This window comes from Sapajus apella, unplaced genomic scaffold (genome assembly GCF_009761245.1).
Source record: "Sapajus apella isolate SASKATOON/1434 unplaced genomic scaffold, GSC_monkey_1.0 scaffold85, whole genome shotgun sequence".
Lineage (NCBI taxonomy): Eukaryota > Metazoa > Chordata > Mammalia > Primates > Cebidae > Sapajus > Sapajus apella.
In genome coordinates this window covers 2,033,878-2,050,673 of record NW_022437025.1, presented here as the reverse complement: position 1 = coordinate 2,050,673, position 16,796 = coordinate 2,033,878, and the positions used below count along the sequence as shown (strand labels likewise).

General features: G+C 43.9%; 1 protein-coding gene across 3 annotated transcripts in view; it reads left to right on the top strand.

Annotated features, from left to right (window-relative positions):
• POLN (DNA polymerase nu) overlaps window positions 1-16,796 on the top strand; it is a 146,246-nt gene that overhangs the window by 41,612 nt on the left and 87,838 nt on the right. For all 3 annotated transcript variants that reach the window (XM_032253954.1, XM_032253955.1, XM_032253953.1), the window contains exons 8-10: window positions 28-92; window positions 6,145-6,228; window positions 6,548-6,643. In XM_032253954.1, coding sequence (XP_032109845.1) covers window positions 28-92; window positions 6,145-6,228; window positions 6,548-6,643 — 245 coding nt within the window. The remainder of the gene's footprint in view (window positions 1-27; window positions 93-6,144; window positions 6,229-6,547; window positions 6,644-16,796) is intronic.

The window sequence follows — 16,796 nt, the reverse complement described above, 5'->3', positions numbered from 1 at the left end:
TGATCTGGTTTGGGTTTTGAATCACAGTGATGGAAAGCCACGCCATTCAGGTGAACAAAGAAGAGATGGAGAAGACATCCTCACTTCTTGGGGTAAGTAATTATTTCAGACGGTTTGTACTTGTTATCTCTTCCCTACATGGGAGAGTTGTTCCCAGAGGCAGGTCGAGAGTAGATTCTACTTTTCTTCTCTTTCTTGTTTGATGTTGACAGTGTGTCTTCCTCTTTCTGGCTCCTGCAGGGGAGAACAAGGCATTGAAAAGACTTAAACAACATTGCATCTAGTGCATGTGTGTCGGAGAGTGCTTTAATATAGCCTCCTAATCCTTCTTAAAAGTTAAGTTTTTCTTACAGGGACATTGCTCCCTGTAGTTTGGTGAAAGAAATCTTGGGTTTCTTGAAAACTAAAAATACAGAGAGATGTGTAAAGATGAATGAAAAAATACATAACAGTGCTCTACTTCAATTTTCATAAAGAAAACATGTAGGTAGAGAGTGGAAAAATAGATAGACTGGGAAGGGTGAGCAGTGGTGAGGGGAAGAGGAAGAGAAACGGGTTAAAGGGGACAAACATACAGTAAAATAAAAGGAAGGAATTCAGTGTTTGGTAGCAGAGTAGGATGACCATACTTAACAAGAAGGTATTGTATCAAATGATGGACACTCTGGGTACCCTCACTTGACCACTGCACATTATATACACGTCATACATTTTCTCATGTACCTCATACATCAGCACAAATTTTTTAAAAAGACTAAACCACATGGCAGGATCATCTTTAAAATAAAATGTTTAAAGGAAACCCCAATATAACCATCACCTAGCTCAAAGCATAGGATTCCAGAGCCCTGGGTGCGTTTCCTTTCAGAACCCCTTTCCTGCTGCCAAAACCGCAACCCTGAGTTATGTAGCCTTTTCATTGTTGCTTTTCTTTCTAGCTTTCCCACTTCAAAGCCTAAACAACATAGTTTAGCTTTGCTTTTGAACTGTAAGTAAATCAGTGGTTTACATGTGGCCTTTCACTCAGCCTTCTGCATCTCAGTTCCATCTGTATTTCTGTGTGTCACTTGTGCTGTGGAGTTTTCTGCTGTGGACTGTGCTGCCCTTGGTGTCTCTGTTCCACTGCCAATAAGCATCTGGTTGTTTCCACGTGGCAATCATTACAAACCAACGCTGTACCTCTGAATGTGTCCCCTATGCCGTGGGTTATGAGGTGACTAATGCTGCTGGGACACAGGGAAGATGTCGCTGAGTTTTATTCAGTGATGCCCAGTGGCTCTCCAGAGTCTCACCCTTGAGAAAGCACATAGGATCGTGTTCTTGCACGTCCCCACTTCCCCTGGCTGCATCAGACTTTTAAATTGTAGCCATTTGGGTGAGACTATAATGATATCTCATGATGAGTTTTGTTTTATTTTCCTGATTACTGATGTCAACCAAGAAGAGGTGAAAACCAGACTGCAAAGCAGTTGGACAAGACATTTATTGGGGTCTTAGGAACTGCAATTCAGGAGAGGCCAATATGTGTTCTGAAGAGAGGAAGGGAAGCAGAGATTTTTCAAAGGAAGCTAAAGTGATTACACAAGTTGCTGTGAAAATATCATTGGTGGAGGTGGTTGGCTTAGCACACGAGTCCATTGAGCTCATTGGTTGTTGCTCCTCAGGAGCTGCAGCACTGGCAAAATCCAGCTGTGTTCCAGGATGTTGTGGTCATTGTAGTTTGGCCCAGTTCAGAGGTTCAAGGCAAGTCCTTGTTTTTCTATTTTTGTTTTGCAGCATTGCAGGTTGTGCAGGTAGTCCTTAGAATGACCTCCTGACTCCATTTTAGAGCCCTGGACCAGAATGATACCATTTTGCATGTCACATGTCACATTCCCCCCTTTTGCTCAAAATCTGACAGGAGGAAGCGTCGCTGATCAGTTGTTGGTTGGTCAGTCACAAATTTGTTATCTCTTTTCCCCAGAACTAGAACTGCCTGTTTCTAGAATGTCTTATCTCACAGAGGGGGTTGTTGAAAGTCAGTGTGCAGTATGGGTTCAGAGATTAGTGAACTTTGAGTAATAAGAGAGCCATTTTAATAAGGAGGCCTGCAGTATTGTATGGTGATTAGCTGTATATCTGAAGAGGCATATATTTTAGTAACATGTATAAATGTCATTCCTCGGTCTTCTTTTCTGAAATAGATAATGAGATTTCAGAGACCATATAGAATGCAATTGTGTTTCTTTTGTAAGAAGCTTTCTTAGCCAGATAAGAAAATTACAGAGAGAGAGTCCCCTCCTTGCTCTTGGAGTAGAAAGAATAAGACAAGGTTAGAAGGACCTTGATTCTGAGGCTTATTTCTGGAGCCTTTGAGTTTTCAAAAGCACTCAGCATGCCAAATCACCATGTTTGGGGGATCATCTGCCCCCTCAACATTCCCTTCTGAAACTCCCATAGAGGTTTCACACAGTAACAGCTGTGTTGATGGATGTGGAGAGAAAAATTGATTTAGCTGGGGGCAAAACATCCTATTAAACCAGCCTCCCATTTCTGAGAATTAGTTCAATTAAACAGTTGTGTCTTATTTCTGAAGATGGCATTGCAGACAGGCTCTCAAATGGAAGAAAAAGGTTAATGTTGGGAACGTTCTTTAAAAAGGTTTTCTTGGAGTGTGGAGGACAGTCAGTTGAGGTGTCTACATGTTAGACTTGAACCTGCTCATGACTCTTGGGGAACCATGAGAAAAATAGAAGGCCCCCCCAAGTCAAGAGTCAAACACATATTAAACCAGTTTTTAAATTAGTATTCCTTCTCCTGAATTAAAGGACTTACATCTCCACTAGACCGTAGAATAGAGTTTCTTTTCTTTTTTTTTTTTTTTTTTTTTTTTTTGGGTAAATTCCACAGGGAATCCAAAGCAGACAGTTTGAAGATGCAAAGGATTTTAGGTCAGATTTAATTTCATCAAGAGAATTTCTAAGGCTAGCCATGACACTATTATGTGTCTTTTTAAAATTTTGAATGTATTTTATTTTATTTTCGAGTTGCAGTTTCTCTCTTGTCACCCAGGGTGGAGTGCAGTATGATCTTGGCTCACTGCAACCTCTGACTCCCAGTTGAAACTGATTCTCCTGCCTCAGCCTCCCAAGTAACTGGGACTACAGGTGCCCATGACCATGCCCGGCTAATTTTGTATTAGCCATGATCCACCCACCATGGCCTCCCAAAGTGCTGAGATTATAGGCGTGAGCCACCACATCTGGCCTTTTAAAAAAATTTTTAAGAGAGTCTTACTCTGTTGCCCAGGCTGAAGTGCAGTGGCATGATCCTGGCTCACTGCAACATCAGCCTCCGAGTTGAAACTGATTCTCCTGCCTCAGCCTTCCAAGTAGCTGGGATTACAGGTGCCCACCACCACGCCTGGCTAATTTTGTATTTTTACTAGAGACAGGGTTTCACCATGTTGGCCAGACTGGTCTCTAACCGCTGACCTCAGGTGATTCACCCACCTCGGCCTCCCAAAGTGCTGGGATTACAGCGTGAGCCACCGCACCTGGCCTAATTTTTGTTTTTAGAGGCAGGGTCTTGCTCTGTCAACCAGGCTGGCATGCAGTACTGCTGTTACAGCTCACTGCAGCCTCAGACTCCTGGGCTCAAGCAATCCTCCTTCCTCAGTTTCCCTAGTAACTGGGATTACAGGTACCATGCCACCATGCCTGGCTAATTTTATTTTTTTCTATTTTTTTATTTTTTAAGATAAGTATGTTGCCCAGGCTGGTCTTGAACACTTGGGCTCAAGTGATCCTCCTACCTCAGCCTCCTAAAATGCTGGGATTACAGGTGTGACCCACCACACCCAGCCTATTACGTGTCTTCCTTAAAAAATTTGATCCTCCCATGAGTACAAATAAAGCAACTGTTTAGAATGAGAGATATCTAAAATATTTTATGGGAGCTTTTCTAATTTAAAGATCCATGGTTCGACTACTGATGATTAGAATTTCCAATGGTATGGTTATTCCAGTAGCAACTCAATCCAATAAGCCGCCTCTTCATGGAAAGCCCAGGAGGTAATTTTCCAGGTTTAGAATAAGTTTTTAACATGTAAGCAAGAGAGTATACAGCATGACAATGGACGGGAGGGATCAGAGTAGATGTTTCTGTTTTTTTGTTTTTTGTTTTTTGTTTTTTGTTTTTTCTAGTTTAGAGAGTCTTTGAGTTAATCCGGCATTGTTATCTCTGGAATCTCTTAGATTCCCTGGACTCTTTTAGATGCCTCAAGATACCAAAGTAAAGTGGATGTCCCACTCAGGCTGTTTAATCTTTCCTGTTAGCCCTTCTAATTGTCTGTGGTGGAAAACAAGTTTTGGGAGATCAGAGATTCCCAGATTGGCCATTCTAATTCCAAATCACTTTCAGTGATGTTGGCTCAATAAAGAAATTTATAAGATAAAAGATCATAATTTTTGTACAGAAAATCATAAATTCTAGAAGAGGGCTACTCAGCACCTATACTCTCAGAAGCAGAGGTCCCCATCAGTACTTACTAAAAATGGGAAAATTCCTCTGTCAACAGCCAGCAGCAAAGGACAGACACAGTAAATGTCTGAACCTCAGCTGAGGTGGGGTGTTCAGGGAAATAAGAGGATTCTCCACCAGGGTCCAGGGCCTTCAGGGAGGTGATAGGACACAAGAGGTTCTTGCAAGTACAGTGCGCAAATCTGTGGCAATGCCAGAATGCAGAGCTTTGTGTCCTACTTCTGACACCATTTAATGTCAACCAAGAAGAGGCAAAAAACCAGACTGAAAACCAGTAAGACAAGGCATTTATTGGGTCTTAGGAATTGCAATTTGGGGGACACATTTAGCTAAAGGCCACATTGTGTTCCGAAGAGAGGAAGGGAAGCAGAGATTTTTAAAATGAAGCTAAGGGTGGATACACAAGTTGTTGCAACAGAATTGTCATTGGTGGAGGCGACTGGCTTAGCACATGAGTCCATTGAGCTCATTGGCTGTTGCTCTTCAGGTGTTGCAGCACTGGCAAAATCCAGCTGTGTTCCAGGATGTTGTGGTCATTGCACTTTGGCCCAGTTCAGAGGTTCAATGCAAGTTCCTGTTTTTTTGTTTTTGTTTTTCAGGGTTTCAGGTCATGCAGGTAGTCCTTAGAATGGCTTCCTCACTCTACTCCAGAGCTTTGGACCTGCGTGCTGTCATTTTTTATGTCACATTTCACACTAATGGGGTTGATTAGCTTTTCATAGCATCATTAGCTGTTAGGAATTTCTTTTGTAAAGGATCTGCTCAAGTCTTTTGCCCATTTTTATATTTTTTCTTACTGATGTATAGGACATCTTGATGTATTCTGGCTACCAGCCTGTTTCCCATACCTTCTGCTTCTGTCTTGTTCTGTGTGATGCTGGATCACTTTTCTAGTCCCAATATTGCTGGAGAATTCATTCTTACCCTCCCATTATTTTTACTTCTTTCCGTTTTCTTACCTTTGGGGGAGGAGGCTTCTGTGAGCCTAAGTATTTCACCATGAGGCAAAATATATATTTTTATTTGTTATTTTATTTTTTTGTAAAGATGAGGTCTTACTATGTTGCTCAAGCTGGTCTCAAACCCCTAGGCTCAAGAGACCCACCTGCCTCGGCCTCCCAAAGTGCTGGGATCACAGGTGTGAGCCACCACTCCCAGCCAAAATATGTATTTTTATGCTTATTTTGATAAATGATAGGTTATATATTACTCTATTAAGAGCCTTCTTTGGGAAGTGTGCGTGTGTGTGTATGTGTGTGTGGAGACAGGGTCTCACTGTCACACAGGCTGGAGTGCAATGGCACAGTTATAACTCACTGCAACCTTGAACTCTCAGTCTCATGCAGTCCTCCCACCTCAGCCCCCCAAATAGCTAGTACAGCGTGCGCCACCATGCCTGGCTGATTTTTTTTTTTTTAGAGATGGGGTCGTGCTATGTTGCCCAGGCTGGTCTCAAACTGCTGGCCTCAAGTGATCCTCCTGCCTCAGCCTCCCAAAGGGCTTGTATGACAGCCATAAGGCACCATGCCCATATTGCTGTTGGGAATTGTTTGATGAACAAATTAAATAATTTTAAATTGCGAAAGCTATGAATCAGATTAATTGTGTGTATCATGTTTTCAGGCTCGTCTCAAGGAATTGGAACAAGAAGCTCATTTTGTTGCAGGAGAACAGTTTCTTATAATGAGCAATAATCAGCTTCGAGAGGTAAAGCTGAATTCTGTTTCTTTCATAAAACGTATTTCTATTCAGGAGTTAAAGGGAGATTTATTTTGAATTTATAAAAATTTTATGTCAACTATTTGAAAAGTATAAAAGTTTTTCATGTTCTCTCTCAAGTAATGAACACATTGAGATTTATTACTTCAAACCCCTTAAATCAAAGAAAAGTACTAAATGAGAATTTAAGCGCGTTAAGTCTGTTTGGGTGTGTCTTCTCTGGCTGGTGGCGTGAACTCTGCTATAGTAATGTTCTGTTTCTCTCAATGTGAGATTCCCTCACCATGTGTGTATTGCTTTGTTGAAGATCCTCTTTGGCAAGTTAAAGCTGCACCTGCTGAGTCCAAGGAACAGTTTCCCCAGAACGGGGCTGCAGAAATACCCGTCCACATCAGAAGCAGTGGTAAGCTTTCAGAGTCATCCTCTTTCTTTTCAGAGTGACAGCATGTTTGCACCACATGTGTGCTGACTTTCAACCCACCTGAGTCTCTCAGGCCATCCCCTCATGCTGGCAGCAGTTTCCGCAGAGGTGGGGCTCCCCACACCAAGGTTGCTTTTCTTGCTATGGACCAAGGAGAGAGAGGCAGACAGTACACTCTTGCAGAAGCCATTAATTGACTTTACTTCCTGAAAAGTGCAATTTGGTGGAGTTCTGTTCTTAAAACCAAATTCTTGACAATCCAGTCACAACCTCTTCACTTCGTGTCCCCAGGAGGAACTAGAAATGGGTCATCAGTCTTCTCCTTTCCCCAGATTTATTTTAGAGAATTTTACCTACCCCTTTCTTAAGAGGAATCCATTTTTTTAAAGACAAGGAGTAGTGAGATTCTCTTGTGTTGGAGTGGAAGAGTATGCATCAATATCTAGAAGCCAGTGAGTGCTTTTACTGAACAGACACAGGGTGGAGGTCAGTAAATAAGCGAATTCATGTTATTGTGAATATTGGTTATGGTGGTGAGAACCAGCTTTTGAGGCTCCAATTTGTGCTTTCTGTGCTCTGTCCAGCTTTTGACTTTGTAGCAGAGGAAGGTTTCTTTGTAAGATGTCTCCTCTGGCCCCATTCCCTCTCCAGCACTAGTCTTCCTCCGGTCTCCACCCTGTGAGGGTGTCTTAGAGTACAGGCCCTCATGGAGTCTGAGCTCACTGACTGTGCCCACACTTGGCCTTTGCTGGTTCCATGGGCATTACTGTGTGATAATGGACTTCTGCAGAGGATGCTCCACTGGAGGGACTTGGAACTGCCCTCTTCCAAATCTTCTTCTTCAAGCCTTCACCTCAGTGAAGGGCCCATCCTCCTTCCAGATCCTCTGGAGCCAGTGCAGACTAGTGAGTAAGAGCAGGGGCATTGGGGTCACCACTGGCTGGCATGGTTTGCTTGCCAGCATGTTTTGGGCAACATTAAGACATTACTCAGTTGCTCTGTGCCTCAGTTTTCTGATCTGTAAAAGAAAGATAATAGTACTTTCCTTACTGGAATCTTGTTAGGATTCTGTGTGTGTATGTGTGTGTGTGTGTGTGTAACAGCACTTAGGACTGCACCTGACGTAAAAGCTCTCAAAAGAACAATACACATTGGCCACTTCAAGAAAAATCCTGTGAGTCGTCCTTGACTTTCCTTCCACCTCCACCCACAGCGAGTCTCTACCCACAAAATAGGTCCTGAGTGTGCCTCCTTTTCCCCGTCCTCCTATCTCCACCATAAACCTTTCTCACTTAGATCCCTTCAACCACTCTTGCCCCTGCTGCTCAACCCTCACACCCAGGCAGAGTGATCCTTTAAAAGCATTGGGAAATCACATTACTGCCCTCCGACTTTCAGTAGCTTCTGTTGCACTTAGCATCAGATCTGAGCTGCAGAGCGTATCCGCAGGCCCATGCTCTGGCTCTGCCTTCCTGGCCCAGCACCTCCTCTTTCTCCTGACTCCAGAGCCTGCTGAGCTGCACTGTGCCAGCTCTTCCCTGTGTTCCCAGACTTGTGCCACAGATTTTTCCTGCTTGCTTCTGAGTGTCAGCTTAAACATTGCTTTCAGGAGACCTTCTTTGTTCACCCAGACTACAGTAAGGCCCCCAGTCACAGCTGTTTCTTCACCTTGAGTCTGCACACAGCTCACCACTACCCAAACTTTATCTTAGGTGTGTGTTTGCTTTTTTCATTAGAATGTAGGTTGTGCAGATCAAAGACTTCAGTTTGTTCCCAGAAGCAAAACGGCCTAAAACCAGCCCCTGGTGCTGAACTTAGCATCTGTGGTGTGTTCATGGAGTGCTGGGTCAGCAGGTGGCTCCTGGAAGCCATATCTGTTTTGCTGCAGAGACAGGCTTGAGTCTGAACATCACACAACAGACATGGGCCGCACGCCCCAGAGCTCCAGCAGGGGGCACTGCCTGGGCAAGCCATGCATCCCTCACCTGCACCTGAGTTCACCTCTGTCCTGGCACCAGCTGGCACTGTTGCCCTTCCCTTTGCAGCTCCCTTCCCTCTCCAGACAACCAGCAATTCAAGAAAGGAAGCGTCACTCTCTTCTGGTACTGATGTGCTCTCTTGTAGGCAGAATTGCTTTCATGAGGAGCTCATTCTTCTCCCACGAAGACATGATTAGCATAGATTGTATTAGCCTCATTCTTTTTTTTTTTTTTTTTTTTTTTTGAGACGGGGTCTTGCTCTGTCACCCAGGCTGCAGTGCAGTGGTGCGATCTCGGCTCACCTCAATCTCCACCTCCCAGGTTGAAGTGATTCTCCTGCCTCAGCCTCCTGAGTAGCTGGGACTACAAGTGAACACCACGAATTTTTGTATTTTTACTGGAGACGGGGGGCTTCACCATGTTGGTCAGGCTGGACTTGAACTCCTGACCTCAGGTGATCCACCCACCTCAGCCTCCCAAAGTGCTGGGATTACAGGTGTGAGCCACTGTGCCTGGCCAGCCTCACTCTTTTATTTAACTGAATAAGTCAAGTTGTTTATTAGTGCATGTAAAAAGATCAGCTTGTGACAGGTACACGGCCAAATTCAATATTCAGATTCTTTCTCATGACTTCTCTCCCTCCTCCCTGCCCCCTTCCCGGAGGCCTTGGTGAGTGTCATGGCTCCTCCCACCCCAGCTCCTGTCCCTCCCTGCCCTTTTCCTCCATGAATCCACGTTTGACGTTCGGAAATCAGCTGATGGTTTCCTAGGCGTCACACACACATTTGCTGCTGCTCAGCTCCCCAATCTAGATGAAGCCCTAACAGTGCACAACATTTTTTGTGCCTGGGATATTCCCAGTGCTTAGTACGGTGCCTGGGGCATGGTGGCTGCTCACGAAATCACCAATGAACCCCTCAAGTTTTGAGGTGTACTATTTTTTTCTCATTGTTTAACTCCACATATTTTCTCATTTCTGTTATGATTATTTGACCATTGAGTTCTTTGGAAGTGTGTCTTAACATTTCCAAATGTGTGGGGGATTCCCAGCTAGTTTTTGTTACTGATTTCTAATTTTTTTTTTTTTTTTTTTTTTTTTTTTTGCTCTTGTTGCCCAGGCTGGAGTGCAGTGGCACGATCTCAGCTCACTGCAACTTCCTCCTCCTGGGTTCAAGTGATTCTCCTGCCTCAGCCTTCCGAGTAGCTGGGATTACAGGCACCTGCCACCACACCCAGCTAATTTTTATATTTTTAGTAGAGACGAGGTTTCACCATGTTGTCCAGGCTGGTCTAAAACTCCTGACCTCAGGTGATCCGCCCACCTCAGCCTCCCAAAGTGCTGGGATTACAGGTGTGAGCCACCTTGCCTGGTCTTGATTTCTAAATTAAATGAAGTGTGGTAAGAGAACATGATCTATGCAATGTCAGTTCTTTGACACTCACCTCAGGGTTCTCAGATGCTCCACATGGGCTGAAGCAGGATATGTGCAGGATAGTGTTTAGAATCCTGTGGTGCCAAGCTGATCCACTCACTTCTGCTGGGGAATAGTGGGAATTCCCTCCCCTCAGTAGGCACGTGACGAGTGGGGAACAAGGGTCCCTCCCTAACGAACTGAAGGAAGCTTTGGTGTTTTTTCTGCAGTGAAGTCACATGTTCTCAGAGCATCATAGGGAGTTCAAACTCTGGGAAAGTGGTCCAGCCTTGGGGTCAGGATTCCTGGACCAGCCACTCATCATCTCTGGGAATTGCTTCTGAGACCCCTTGACTAACTGAAGTGATGGGGTCTCCAGGTCTTGTGCATGCACTGACCCCACTGCTGGGCATCCAGTATGTGGGATGCAGCGATGAGCAGGACAGATGCCCTTCCTGTTTTATTCAGCAAACACTATTGTGGCCCAGGCTCTGTATTAGACACTGTTTATGGTCTGGTAGGGAAAAGGTCTTTATCATCATGGACTGTCTATTCCAGTGAGGAACTATAGTAGGGTTCTCTGGAGAAACAGAACCAGCACGACATATACAGATACAGATACAGATACAGATACAGATACAGATACAGATACAGATACAGATACAGATACAGATGATAGGTATTTGAGAAGGGATTGTCAGGGATATTGGTTAACATAGTTTTGGGGGCTGTGAAGTCCCATGATAGGCCATCTGCAATCTGGAGACCCAGGGAAGCTGATAGCATGGCTCAGTCCAAGCCTGAAAGCCTTAGGATGGTGAAGCTGATGGTCTAACGCTCAGTCCAGGGCTGAAGGCCCGGAGTGTTGCTAGTGTGTGTACTCCAAATACTGGAGAGTCTGGAGTTCTGATGTCCAAAGGCAGGAGGAGAAGGGTGTCCCAGCTCCAGAAGAGAGAGTGAATTTGCCTTTCCTCTGTTTTTTATTCTAACTGGACCCATAGCTGATTGAGTAGTTCCTGCCCACATCAAAGCAGATCTTTCCTGCTCTGTCCACCAACTCACATGGCAGCCTCCTCTGGAAACACTCACACAGGCACACCCAGAAATAAGCTTTACCAGCTGTCTGGTTATCCTATAACCCAGCCAAGTTGACACCTAAAATTAGATATTACAAGAACCATCCAGCAGGATAAGAGCCATTAAGGTAGTAATAGGGAGAGTGACACACTCTAGACTGAGTGGTCCAGGAAAACCCTAAGGAATTATGCGTAAGCCAAAGCTTGAAGATCAGGAAGTGCCTATGCAAAGAATAAGAACAAGGCCTTGCAATGGGAAAGACTTAGGCTGCTCAGGGGGCTGAGGCTGGAGCCTTGTGACTGAGAGGAATGGGAGAGATGGGGTTGAGAAGTGAACAAGGACCCAATTCTGCTCTGCTTTGCAGATCATGGGGAGGATTGTGGATCTTTAGAAAAAAATGGGTAGCCTTCGGAATGTTTAAGTAAGGGAGCAACTATGATATTAGATTTTTTTAAAAATAAGCTTTAATGGCCAGGTATGGTGGCTCATGTCTATAATCCCAGCACTTTGGGAGGCCAAGGCAGAAGGATTGCTTGAAGCCAGAAGTTCAACACCAGCCTGGGTAACATAAGGAAACCATGTCTCTACAAAAAATTCAAATATTAGCGGGGTGTGGTGGTGCATGCTGGTAGTCCCAGCTACCCATGAGGCTGAGGTGGCAGGATCACTTGAGCACAGTAGTTCAAGGCTGCACTGAGGAGTGATTGTGCCATGCCCTCCCGTCTGTGCAACAGAGTGAGACACTGTCTCAAAAACAACAAAAAAAAAACTTTATTTTTTAGTTTTACATTCACAATAAAATTACGCAAAAAGTACAAAGAGTTCCCATACTCCCTGTTCTCTACTCCCTGTCCTCACACATGCACAAGCTCCCCTCTATCAACGTCCTCGACAGAATGCTACCATTGTTACAATGAGGGAACCCACACTGGCACTTCATTGTCTCCCGGAGTCCACAGTTATACAATATACTCTTGGACTGTTCTTGTGTGTAGGGTGCACTCTTGGTGTTAGACATTCTGTGGGTTTGGACAAATGTATGATGACATACATCCACCATTACAGCATCATACAGAGCAGGGCCACTGCCCTAAAAATCCGGTGCTCTGCCTCTTCCTCCCTCCAGCCCCTGGCAGCCACTGCGCTTTTTACTGTTTCCACGGTTTGCCTTTCCCAGAATGTTATACAATTGGAATCTGTGTGTAGCCTCTTTGGATTGACTTTTTTCACTTAGTGGTAGGCACTTAAGTTTCTTCCATGTCTTTTCATGGCCTGATAGCTCATTTCTTTTGAGCACTGAATACTGTTCCATTGTATGGATGCAGCACAGTTTATCCATTTACCTACGAAGGACATCTTGGTTGTTTCCAAGTTTTGTCAATTATTAATAAAGCTGCAATAAATATCTGTGTGTAGGTTTTTATGTGGACATAAATTTTCAGCTTATCCGGGCAAATACCAAAGAGTATGATTGCTGGATGAAATGATAAGCGTGCATTTAGTTTTGTAAAAAAACCCACCAAACTGTCTTCCAGAGTGGCTGCACCATTTTGAATTCCCACCAACAATGAATGAGAGTTCCTGCTGCTCCACATACTTGCTAGCACTTGGCGGTGTCGGTGTTCTGGATTTTCACCATCTGAATAGGTGTTGGATATGTTTTTATAAGATTACTCTTTTTATTTTTTTGAGGCAGAGTTTTGCTCTTGTTGCAAAAGGCTGGAGTGCAATGGCATGATCTCGGCTCACCGCAGACTCCCGCCTCCCGGGTTCAAGTAATTCTCCTGTCTCAGCCCCCCCTGGTAGCTGGGATTACAGGCATGTGTCACCATGCCCAGCTAACTTTGTATTTTTGGTAGAGACATGGTTTCTCCATATTGGTCAGGCTGGTCTCAAACTCCTGACCTCAGGTGATCCACCTGCCTTTGCCTCCCAAAGTGCTGGGATTACAGGTGTGAGCCACCATGCTCGGCCAAGATCACTCTTTTAGCTGGTTGGAGAATGGAGGATACTCATTAGTAGGCTGTCACTGTAGTCTGAGTCATGGCAGTGAAATGGAGCAAAGCAGATGGAGTTTTAGAACAGAAAGGACCTTCTGATAAGTTCATGTGAGTGGGAACTAAAGTCAGCATGTGGAGTAGTTCTGACTTTTCTAAATTGTGTACTTGAGCAAATAGATACAGCCACTACTCAGGGAAAACTGGAACAGGAACTCTTTATGGAGGGGGAGGTCAAGTGTTCAGTCGTGGATATGTTAGGACAGGATGCATGTGAGACACTGGTGTCCCATGTCACAAAACAGCAGTTGGGCCTGTGGGACGGAGCTCAAGACAAGTCCCATGCTGGGAATACACACTTGGAAGCTGCCAGCTGGTTTTTACTAAAGTTGCCCTGGGACAGTGGTCCTCTACCCTGCCTGGAGGTTTGGAAAGCATTGATGCCCAGGCCCACAACTGACCCCGCAAGTCAGAATTGGGTGGGGGAGCCTAGTCGTGGGCCTGTTTTTGAAGCTCCCTGTTGATTGTGATATACAACCAGCGTAGATAACCAGAGTTAAACTCTGAGAAACTGATACTTAAAGGTCAGAGAGAGAAGAGGCACCAGTGGGGTACTGGAGTGAGAAGGGAGGTCAGAAGAATGTGGTGTCTGCAGCCAGTGCAGAGCGCAAGTGAGCCTGCAGAGCCATGGCGGCTGACAGCACTCTGCCCCCGGCCCTCAGCCAGCACTCGGAGCTTTGTACACGGTTTGTGCAATCAAACACCTACTTCTTTTCGGTGTTCTCAGGCTGCTCAAGTCAAGATACACTGGGAGACTATTGGTTGGAAAGTTATTTTGTGAGTAAGGTATTAAGATAAGGGGAGCTAGATGATCTTAAGTTGTTTTCTTGGCTAAGTATTTTTATGCACTTTCATCCCCCTAGGGATAGCTTTTCTATGAAAACTGCAATTCTGGATTATACCAAGGCAAGATACCTCCCACTGTTAATGTTTTATGGCCACAACTCTTGTGTTCTCAGTCTTTATTCAGAGAGCGCTATGCTTTAGTGGTTTACACGATTACATTAAAATCATATAATCAGTTCTCCCCTAAGTTGATTTATAGATTCTAAACAATTTTAATTAAAACCCTGGCAGGAGTTTTTTTGGTAGGAATTGAAAAGTTGATTCTCAGATTTATATGGAAATGCTAAAAATTAAGAAGAGCCAAAATAATCTTGGAGGGAAAAAGCACTATTTAAGAACATAGTCTGTTGGATATCAAGACTAATTAGAAAGCAATAAGAATTACTAGGAATTAAGCAATACCATTTGATTTTGACCCAAGGTTCAGTAAATAGGCCAATGGACCAACATAGAAAATCCACAAACATCAAGTCCAACAGAGCTTAAAGGTTAAAAAAAAAAAAAATGAAGAAAATCAGGCCTGGTGTGGTGGCTCACGCCTGTAATTCCAGCACTTTGGGAGGCCGAGGCAGGAGGATTGCTTGAGTCCAGGAGTTCAAGACCAGCCTGTGTAACATGGCAAAACCTCATTTCTACAAAAAACACAAAAATTAGCTGGGCATGGTGGCACATACCTGTTGTCCCAGCTACTCAGGAGGCTGAGGCAAGAGGATAGCTTGAGCCCCAGAGGTGGAGGTTGCAGTGAGCCAAAATGGCACCACTGCACTCCAGCATGGGGTGACACAGTGAGACCCTGCCTCAAAAAGAGAGAGACAGAGATAGTGGGAGTGTGTGTCTGATGGGGCATCACTTCAAAGCATTGAGTAAGGAGGGCTTATTCCATAAATGAAATGGGGCCAGTGCGTCTTGACCCGTTTCATGCAACATACAAACACAAATTCCAAGTGAATTGTGTATCTCAGTATAAAAAGCAAAATAGTAAAGACTGGAGAAGATATAATAAAAGGATATATTTAAGGCCTTGAGATAGGTAAACAGCAAATAAATCAACCATAAAGGGAAAGCTTGATAAGCTGGACAACAATAAAATTTAAAAATCTCTAATTATGAAAAGACACCATTACATAAGTGAAAAAGCCAGAGGCTGTGGCTCACGCTTGTAATACCAACACTTTGGGAGGCCGAGGCAGGGGGATCACTTGAGGCCAGGAGTTTAAGATCAGCCTAGGCAACATGGTGAGACCTCGTCTCTGCCAAAATTCAAAAAACTTAGCCAGGCATGGTTTTGTGCACCTGTAGTCCAGCTACTCGGGAGGCTGAGGTAGGAAGATCACTTGAACCCAGGAGTTTGAGGTTGTAATGAGTTATGATTGCACCACTACACTCCAGCCTGGGCAACGGAGCAAGACCTTTTGTAAAAAAATTAAAAGTAAAAAAAAAAAAAAAAAAAAAAATGAGTAAAAAAACTAACCACAGAAGAAGAGAAGATATTTCTAATAAATGTAACTGACCAAAAAACTGTCTAGAATAACAAATTCCTTCAACTCAAGGAGAAAAATACATGCAAACCAATTTTTTTAATGAGCAAAAGACACAAACAGGGACTTAATGAAAGAAGATACACAATTAGTCGATAAACATATGAATAGTGTCCAACAGTGTTAGTCACTGAGAAAATACAAACTAAAACTGCAGTGAGAGATCACGTCTCATTTACCAAAACACAAGTGATGACATGCATTGGCAAAAATGTGGATCAGCTTGAACCTTCATGCTTTGCTGAAGTGGGTATAAACAGGTAACGTTTACTTTGGAGAACTAGCAGTATCTCTGCTAAAGTTGATGCAGCAATTTCACACTTTTTTTTTTTGAGACGGCGTTTCACTCATGTTACCCAGGCTGGAGTGCAATGGCGCGGTCTCGACTCACCGCAACCTCCGCCTCCTGGATTCAGGCAATTCTCCTGCCTCAGCCTCCTGAGTCGCTGGGATTACAGGCACGCGCCACCATGCCCAGCTAATTTTTTGCATTTTTAGTAGAGACGGGGTTTCACCATGTTGACCAGGATGGTCTCGATCTCTTGACCTCGTGATCCACCCGCCTTGGCCTCCCAAAGTGCTGGGATTACAGGCTTAAGCCACCACGCCTGGCCAATTTCACACTTTTTAATGTATGTATTCCACAGAACTGTGGACATATATTAACTAAAATCTCTGTACCAGCATTATTCATAATAGCCCTAAGGTGGAAAAAAACACATATTCATCAAAGGTGGAATGGATAATGTTCTACATTCGTATGCTTGAATACTACACAGCAGTGCAGATAAATGAAATACTGCTTCATATATTGATGAGCCCTAAAAAAATAATACTGAACAAAGGACAGGAAACAGGTAGCCTGTGGTAGCAGAAGTCAAGGTAGTGGTTAGCTCTGAGGAAGGAGCCAGTACCTACTGGGGAAATTGGAATGTTTCATTGCTTGCTGTGGCTGGTGGCTAACAAATGTGTTCACTTTGTGATAATTAACAAACTTTTCTTAGTGTCTTGTACTTTCTTTTTTTATCTTGTACTTTCTTGTAGGTATGTTATATTTTGATTTTTAAAGTTAATTTTTAAACTCATAATTCATTACTCCTTCCTGAAATTATGCAGTTACCGAGTTACACATTTGTAGGCACTGACATAGGATTTTGCCTACCCTAGATTTATATTTCATCATTTAAATCTCAAGAGGAATCTTATTTCCAAGCTTGTCTGAGGTG